This window comes from Denticeps clupeoides, chromosome 11, assembly GCF_900700375.1.
Source record: "Denticeps clupeoides chromosome 11, fDenClu1.1, whole genome shotgun sequence".
In the NCBI taxonomy this organism is placed as follows: Eukaryota; Metazoa; Chordata; class Actinopteri; order Clupeiformes; family Denticipitidae; genus Denticeps; species Denticeps clupeoides.
The window spans coordinates 16,573,181-16,582,611 of record NC_041717.1 but is presented as its reverse complement, the minus strand read 5'-3'; the positions used below and the strand labels follow the sequence as shown (position 1 = coordinate 16,582,611).

The 9,431-nt window shown below is 44.3% G+C and overlaps 1 protein-coding gene across 1 annotated transcript in view; it reads left to right on the top strand.

The window, feature by feature from the left end:
* The first annotated feature begins 684 nt into the window (after window positions 1-684).
* Window positions 685-9,431, top strand: part of iqgap2 (IQ motif containing GTPase activating protein 2) — a 41,587-nt gene continuing 32,840 nt past the window's right edge. Inside the window, exons 1-2 of the mRNA XM_028995747.1 lie at window positions 685-938; window positions 5,216-5,315. Of these exons, the coding sequence (XP_028851580.1) occupies window positions 893-938; window positions 5,216-5,315 (146 nt within the window). The 5' untranslated portion in view covers window positions 685-892. The remainder of the gene's footprint in view (window positions 939-5,215; window positions 5,316-9,431) is intronic.

Below are 9,431 nucleotides of genomic sequence, written 5' to 3'. Positions count from 1 at the left end.
AAGTCAGACACCAAGTGTGAAGATTACGTGCACAAAAAAATTCAAACGGCAATTCCTTTCGTAATTGGCAATTCAGTATTTTGTCAAAATATTATATAGAGGTTTACTTCAAGTGCTGTGCTGGCCTTTCAGAAAAGCCTTGTTATTCTATTTATTATTCATTTTTTTAACGAATTACGGATTGCATCAGCACTTTCCACATTGAATTGCCAACTGCAATGTAATTTTGCAATTTCAAATCACGTGCTCAGATTGGATATTGAATTGTCAACTACAAAATGAATTTTTGAGAAAGGTTGAGAAGGTAATCAGAAGGTTGCCGGTTCGAATCCCGATCTGCCAAGCTGCCACTGAGGCGCCACTGAGCAAAGCACCGTCCCCACACACTGCTCCCCGGGCGCCTGTCATGGCTGCCCACTGCTCACTCAGGGTGATGGGTTAAATGCAGAGGACAAATTTCACTGTGTGCACCGTGTGCTGTGCTGCTCTGTATATCTCATGTGACAATCACTTCACTTTAAAAACTTTAAAAGTGCAGGCACCACAGGCACATCGATCCTGGTGCAGTAATACGGACGAGCCGCCAGGGGGCGCCGGCCGCGCGGGTGTCGGCGCGGTCCTCGGACGGCGGATCAGAGCGCAGCTGCGGGGCTCCGTTTGGCGGTGCGCGGCGGTGGTGGCGGCGGCTGTGGTGGGTGGTGGGCTGGACGAGCTGAACCCTGCGCTCAGGACGGGAGACAGGAGTTCCGGAGGAGTTGAGCCGAGCGGAGCCGAGCGGAGCCGGGAGTCGGATTCGGATTCGTCCGCAGTTCGAGTTTATATTATAAATGAAGAAACACTTTTTGAGAGAGGTCCCGCACTCCCGGCGATACAACTGCAGTTCATAAGCAGGATGTACTATGAAGACAGCGCCAATAAACCCAGGCCACGCTATGGATGTAAGTAGTTTTTCATTCTCGCGTTCGAGCTGCGTGCACGACTTTGCACGAATTAATGTTGTAATTAATATATATATATATATTTTTTTTTAATCGCGGCCAGGTTGCTCGCGCTTTACTTTCATTTCTTTTCTTTTCTTTTCTTTTTTTTTTTTCCATCGCTCTCGCCCATTCACTTCCTTTCCTCAAGATTGTGCTGTGTGGGCTACGCAGGACTTTATTTATTCATTCATTAATTAATATTGGCCGGACATGTCAATCACGGCTGTGACGTCAGCACTTCAACAAGTGAGCACTGATCAATGCAGAGTTGTGAAATGCAAAATGTGCAGCGGCGTCAGCCCTGGCTGATTGGCCTATCATCACACACACACACACACACACAAGGCGCTGTTTGTACCTGAGTCATTGTTTTCTGGTTTAACATTAACGTGCAACTCATGAGATCAAACGCTCTGGCCCGTTTGCTCTGTTGCTGCAGCCCCCGCTGTGATGTTTGCACCCGAGCCTCACAGCAGCACAAATGAGCATTAGAACTTCCAACGCTGACGTTTACCCGCACGCATCCACGCTTTTTTTTTTTTCACGTTTGCAATGATTCACTTCTGCCTGCACACAGAGGAGCCGTTCATTAACAGGTCTTGCTTCGTGATTAATGGCTGTTGTTCATGTAAAGGGGCCAGAGCGCGTCTCCATGATTAGATAAGATAATATTGGAGATGCAGGTTGGAAGCAGCCCTGACGTGGCTCCCGGCTCCTGTGACATCGTTAACAATCGCGCCGTTGATGGATGATGTTGTGTAATGTCCTGTTGGGTCAGGAAGACGCTGCATGGCATCACAAGTGTGTGTGTGTGTGTGTGTGTGTTCACAAGTTGCTCTGTTTGCAGTGGGACCCTTCAGCAGGGCCGCGATTCGGTGACGGCACGGCCCATAATTAACGAGTGCCACATTCGGCTGTCGGCAAACAGTCATTTGGCCGTGTCTTCGTTTGTCTGCACGTTAATTATGGCTTCTGACGCGTCCGTGGTGGCGGGGGCCAGCAGCTGATTATGGGATGGATAGCGTTGCTAATGCACAACAAAGGGCGGCGCAGCGATGGGGCTCTGCTGGGGTTTGGTGGCAAGTCGCGGCCTGCTCCGACGGCAATAGCGCGTGAATGCGGAGCAGGGACCCGGCACGGGGCGTCACCGGGTTGGTGGAGAGGTTGAAATGTGGCCACGTGTGACCTTGACAGGAACGTTCACTGGTCTGGTATTTTGCCAGCTATGGCGTGGTAGAATAACGCGATAAATACTCTGCAGCATTAAGGGCGAGCGGGACACCAGAGACGGGTGGGACATAGGATTTTACATTTACAGCATTTATCAGACGCCCTTATCCAGAGCGACTTACAATCAGTAGTTACAGGGACAGTCCCCCCCCTGGAGCAACTTAGGGTTAAGTGTCTTGCTCAGGGACACAATGGTAGTAAATGGGATTCGAACCCGGGTCTTCTGGTTCATAGGTGAGTGTGTTACCCACTAGGCTACTACCGCCCACATAGGATGGGGCGTTCACCCCCCTACCCGATCGCAGCACGTCCCTCAGGGCCTGTATGATCAGGCATGATCTGCGTCGCAGAACTACGCCCTGATGGCACTCCTTTACGAGAACTCCGCTCAGGAGAAACGCCTTCGTCTTTTATTGGAGTGCCATGCCGAGGCGGGCGTGGAGACGGGGTCCCCCGTCGCCCCCTCTTCGTGGAGTGAAGGTTTCGAGTGCAAACCCAAACCAGTTGGAAAAAGCATCATCTCCTGCCATTAGTTGGAGGGTTTGAGCGTTCCTGGACACGCCTCCTGAAGGGAAGGGCGGTGTAGAGTGGACCCCGCCCCCTCAATGTGCCCAACTCTTTAGTGTTGTGGTCAAGTTGCACGCCTTGGTACACTGACGCCCTCGGCTAGGGACGGGTGCAGATTCGCCACTCGTTCCCTTCGCGAACGAGTGTTACGCAATATGTTATGCAATGCAATATTAATTATGCAATGCGATATTTTTGCCCCAGATCGCACAAGTCTAGTGTTGACACATTTGGCCAATATGCTGCATTCAAATATTATGAAATGACGTTAGCCTAATTGCTATATTTTCATCTGAGGTTATTGGGCTCGTTGAATCTGGGTGGCAGTCTGAATTTGGAACTGTCTGATTTCTGCCCTCCTGAACTTGGGAAGTTTGAACGATTCCTGACGTCATGTCGAAATCAAGCTTTCCAGGGAACGCGGTGTGTGTTTCTCGCGTGTGGGTGAGTGTAGGGCAACACTCCACATGCACAATTCTTCACTGCATGTATGAGTTACAAGTTAACCTGGTACAGTCGGGGGTAAATAAGCTGAGGTGGACCTCGCGATGACCTTTTCTCCCCCTTTTTCAGACCCAGTCGGACGAAGATGTTGTCGTTCACCAAAAATAAAATCCTTCTTTTGTATTATTCATGAGAGAAACATTGCAAGGAGAGTCCTTGAAAAGCCAAATGGATGAATGGCATATTTTTACATCCACTTTCAAGAATTGTAAAAGTTGGAATCAAATATTTAACTAGGCATTTACTCAGACATCCCGTAGGCATTCATGTAGGACTATTAATTTTAATTTGTCATAATAACAACCATACTAAAAGTGAAAGTGAAGCGATTGTCATTGTGAAATTGACTCCAGTGAAGAGACCAGCAGATAAATCCTGGTTCCTGACAACTGCTAAACGAGGACATAGCATGCAACGAACCAGAGGGTCACCACAGCCACCACCGACGTTACAACTACAGCTTCAGGCATCTTCAAGTGGACCAGTAACATCATTATGGACACATAATCTAGACCATGACACTGGACTACATCCTGGACTTCTCCAACCCTACAACTGTAGGACTTATTATTGTATTGTACAAATCATCACCAGCCCTGCACTGACACCATTTGCAGGCTCACTCTACCCTGGAAGGGGGTCCCTCTCTGTATCACTCCTTCCCAACGTTTCTTCCAACCTTTTTTTTCTCTCTCCTAGAGTTTTTTTCTGTGGAGTTTTTCCTTGTGTGCAGAAGGGTCAAGTGTGGGGGGTGTCAACTGTGAGCCCATTGAGACATTCTTTATGTGATTTTGGGCTATATAAGAAACAAATGTTGTTGTTCAAACACTGCAGCACAGTACACGGTGACATAATGAAACAATCACCCTTGGTGAGCAGTGGGCAGCCATGACAGTGTGGGGGGACGGTACTTTGCTCAGTGGCGGTTCGGGACCTTCCGATTACGGGTCCGCTTCCTTACCTGCTAGGCCGCCACTGCCCCATAATAATAATAACACCACCACATTAGAACAACATTGTTATTAATATTCAATTGGAAATACAAAGTTTTAATAACCAAATTGTAGAATGACAAAATAATTAAACTCAATTTGATGTCAAAAATTGGTGTTCTGCCCCATGTTTTAGGCTCCGGGTGTAGGGTGGGATTTTCTTGGGACTGAGCTCTTGGCGTGAGGGCGGGTGGAGGAGGAGGTGTTCTTCAGTAACCTGGGCTGCCGCTACATGTAACGTTTAAACACTTAAACAAAGTTACGTACTCACATAAAGTGCAAACTGGATGCAAGAATAGCATTTAATAAAAACCATGTAGACAACGATGAGACGGACAGTTTCCAAACTGGTGAAGTGAATAATAAATGTGCAAAGTAAACAAGTGAAGATGCTGCTGTACAAAATGGAATAGTGCAACAATAGATAAAATTACTCAATATAGTGTGTCTCTTTTAGAAATTGGTTGCTGTGTAAATTATTGAATATCTTTTGATGTAATGACAGTCACAGGCTTGTAGTTCCTGAAGCTTTATTACACCCCAAAGGTGGCAAAAATGCACAAATTCACCACTCAAGTAAAAGCATACGGTCTTTTTCTCCATATGGAATCGAGATAAAATCAAAGTATTGATGATAAGCTTTGGATATGTGAACTAGACACAGCAATAAATGTGAAAAGATAATGTGAAACTCTAATTATTTGAAATGCAGTATTAAGTACAAAGTTCTTTAAAAAATATTTTCTAAAAACAATCTTTTCTAATTGGATTGGTTCTAGTTAACTTTTCTTTTAGTTCTTTTCTTTGTGATGCTGACCATGTGGGCAGTGTGGTCCGTGAAAAAATCTTGACCCTAGAGGTTTCAATAAATAATTACTCACTTTGCTAACAGTTCTTGCTGCTTTTTCGTTCACGCTTTCACTTGTGTTTTCCGTCTTATAGCCATTGTGGACGATGAGAGGCTCACGGCTGAAGAGATGGATGAGAGGAGACGCCAGAACATTGCATATGAGTACCTGTGTCACCTAGAAGAGGCCAAACGGTGAGTGCTGGACCTGAGTGTTGCTCTTTTACATTTCAGGTGGTCCAGGGACACCGAGTTATAGTTTCTGTGTCACGTATAATAACCTGGTTGCACGGGGTGGTAGTAGCCTAATGGGTAACACACCCAGAAGACCACAAAGTCATAGGTTCAAACCCCATTGTGTCCCTGAGCAAGACACTTAACCCTGAGTGTCTCCAGAGGGGACTGTCCCTGTGACTACTGACTGTAAGGCGCTCTGATAAATGCTGTAAAAAAAGTCCAGGCTCTGTGAGTGTCTGTGACTGACTAGGACTAAGGACAGATTTAGTCTTGAAACTCTTGTCAGGAACTCATGAGTCATGTGACAAATGAAGTTTTAGGTGTTTAGGTGCCTGGAAAATGACATTGTTTCAGTTCCTGAAACACAAGGGGTTGAGCAAAACTCTCGGCATCCAAGCTACTGGCATTACAGTCTTTCTTCCCACACTTTTGGAGAAGATGTGGGCCTTCTGAATGTAATGGTGTTAAGGATGTTAACAGTGATATTTGATTATTTATTGAATAAAATCTTTTACTTTTTTTTTCTGTCTGACAATTCTCTATGTGATGCATGGGACAAGTTTTGATAAGACAAGTTACTTTATCCCCTATGAACAAGTGTGACATGTATGTAGCACTCGTCTTGCTTTATTACTCGGTACTTCAATATAAAGTTATGATAAAAGCCATACAAGTTTGAAAACTTGCCATGTGATGCATGGGACAGAAAACTAGTCTCACTTGTTAAAAACTGTGAGACAAAACTATTGCACCAAATATTTCAAATGTAAATGTTGTCAAAACTGTGCAACACTTCAATAAAATAATGTTTATGCAATACCAATATATGCAACTAAAATGACACATGGGTCACACTAAAATGACACGGGATGTGGTGCAAGGGACAACAATCACTGCACGAGTGCTGTTAAATTTAACTTTTGATAGCCAGTACTAATGTCTGGGTTATGATAATATTTTCCTTTCATTTTAATTAGTAAAATTTTACATCATGTGATGTAACCCTATTTCAGGTGTCTGCAAAACCTTATTATTTTTTTAAAAATACATTGAAATTAAACAATGTACCCATCTTAAATACTAGGACAAGTAAAAGTGCAAATATTACAGACATTTTGGTTTCGTTTTCCAGAGAATCGCCCTGTTAGTGAGATCTGTTTCTGATCCTGTCCTCCAGAATTCATGATTCATTTCTTAGTCTGCTAGAAGCCTGTGTTCAGGGAAGCCTGCCGTGCCGGATTACCACCGGGATGCTGGCCACTAAGCTGCCGGTTAATGAGGATTGTCGCGACGTCTGTTTGAGCTTCCGTGAAAGACGGGATGACCCTGTTGCTGACTGGGGTTTTCTTTACAATTCCACCCACAGTGTATGAGATTCCTGTTCGTTTTCTCCCTGCTGAACAAATATCATGGTCGCCATTAGATCAGCATAAAACATGGTGACTGTCATTGATATTGCAATTACAAATAAAGGTGTGAATCTGGAATTTACAAATGAATTCACACATAAAGCACTATTTCCAAACTGGCAGTAGGACCAACACTATAACTAGCCCAGAACATAACTTTTTTGTGTAATTATACACAATGCCAACCATAGCAAACTATCTTCATGCTAAGACTGTAATGCTGCATGTGGTGTCCTATCCAAAGAAGTGCCAAATCTGCCTGTTTTCTGAGGTTTATGTTGACCATGACTGTGATCTGAAGTCAAAACTACATATTCACATTCACATTTACAGCATTTATCAGATGCCCTTATCCAGAGCAACTTACAATCAGTAGTTACAGGCACAGTCCCCCCCGGAGCAATTAAGGGGTTAAGTGACTTGCTCAGGGACACTATGGTGGTAAGTGGGATTTGAACCCGGGTCTTCTGGTTCATAGGCGAGTGTGTTACCAAACTAGGCTACTACAAACCAGACTTCTGCCTCTAGTTTGACACAATTTCTGACCAACAAATTGCATGATGGCATTTACAGCATTTACCTAGTTACAGGGACGTTCTGCTCGGGGACACATTGGTAGTAAGTGGGGTTTGAACCTGTGACTTACTTTGTGTACCATGTTGGTGGAGGCGCTGTAGCCAAACCCTCCTCTTTCCAACAGTAAAAGAGCCAGTCGCTGTTGTGCAGGCAAAGTTAGTCTAGAAAGAATCGATTGTTTCTGTCTTTGCATAGTACATTATGTCTGTGTCAGGATGTAATCTTTATCTTGATCATGTTTTTTTTTTTTTTCTTTTGCCAATCCGGAGGCCTCACAAATCAGACATTGTTTCATGAGTAACCGATGTGCCTCCTCAGTCATGGAAAGAGTGCTCAGCACATCAGCTGACATGCACACACACTTTTCCCACACTGCCTCACCACCACCATGCTCTTAAACTACCAGACTTTGGACCTGCTGACTCTGGGTAAATATTGGAGGCTTTTTTTTGTGATACGAGATCCCGTTTCATGTGGTTACACCACTCGGCCTATTCATTTCTTCCCAGAGTCTGACTTCTTGTGCAGCATTGGCACCCGGAGCATAACGGAGCTGCTTTTTAATCCATTACCAGTGGAGATTCTCTAGCATGTGTTTGTGACATCATGCCAGATGTCAGACGCTGTGTCAGAGTCAGGGGTCGTCAGGTGACTGATCTTCAGAACGTCAGAACTGGTGGTTCACTAACCTGTGTGCTAGTAGCAGCGTGCCAGTCCATAACAGGCCACTGTCATCCTGAGATCACAAGTCACATTTAGTCCAATGTTTGTTGATGATTGTCACTAAAGCTGCGTCTATTGTTATTGTCAACTGGTGGTGGCCTATAATTAATTAGTAATCAACTAGTCTGATTTTAAATTGTATAATTAGGGTGGAAGACCCAGGTTCAAACCCCACTTACCACCATTGTGTCCCTGAGCAAGACACTTAATCCTGACACTTACATACCAGCTTTTACATTTAGCGTGATTCTATTTGAATGAATAAAGACAAAAATAGCTTTCTAGATAATAATGCCGGTTCTGTAAAGAACATCTTAACTTCATTTCTCACCATTTTGATGGTGCAAATATGTTGTTTCTTTGCCTTATTTAGGGTGAAATGATCCCAGACTTAAGTTTGTTTGTTTAATGTTTAATGTATTGTTTGATGCATTGTTAAATGCATCATGGCATATAAAGTGCATTTCTGCTCAGTTTACACAAAGAAGCTGCCGCAGCCTATTGCTTTTGTTGTCAGTCTTATATCAACTGGGTTCGAATCCCATCTTCGTCAATGTTAAACTCTGGGCCAGTGAAATAGCGCCTGAAGAGCAATCTTTCACTGCGCCCAGTGAGCCTCTGTAGACACCAAGGCCAAAGCTCAGTGTTGATGAACTCTGACCTCTGCGCATTGACGCTCAACCAATACACAAACCGTTTCACCCCTAACTGTCACATGATTTGTTATTTGAAATGAATGGGAATATTCAGCAGATTACTCAGGTGTAAATGTCCAGTGTCTCAGCGCCGCTGTGATTTGATTTCCTGAGTCAGGTTCTCTCTCTGAGGGGGTGGTGTGGCAGGAAGAACAATGGCAGGAAGCGGAGCATGCGGGGGTATAAACAGGAGTGGATGCTGGACACTGCAGTTGGCGTATTGTTAAACTGCAGGAAGGGACGCTCAGCGGGAGAGAGGTTAGGATCTGGCAGGATGTCCAGTCTGGTCGGGCTATTCTTACCGCTGTCGTGACTCGTCAGTTCTCTTGCTCCAGTGACAAGTTGAGTGGGGTTGTTATTGACCAGTTCACTCCAAATTGGACTTTTTTTTTTTCTGTTTTCTTACCATCTCAGTAATTGCCATTCTCACAAATTTCCAGACCAGAGTCCCCATAGGGGTCCAAGATCTGAAATAGAAAAGCAATTGTTCATTATGAGAAAGTTTATGTAACTCACTACTGTCATGCCATTTAGTGAAGTGATCGTGGAAAAGGTGATAGTTTTAATAAATGAAAATACATTTATAACACAAAAATAGCACATGTTAGCACACATGTTAAACAAAAGCACGATAAAGGGTCCTAATCACTCTGCTTCTAACCCAAAGCAAA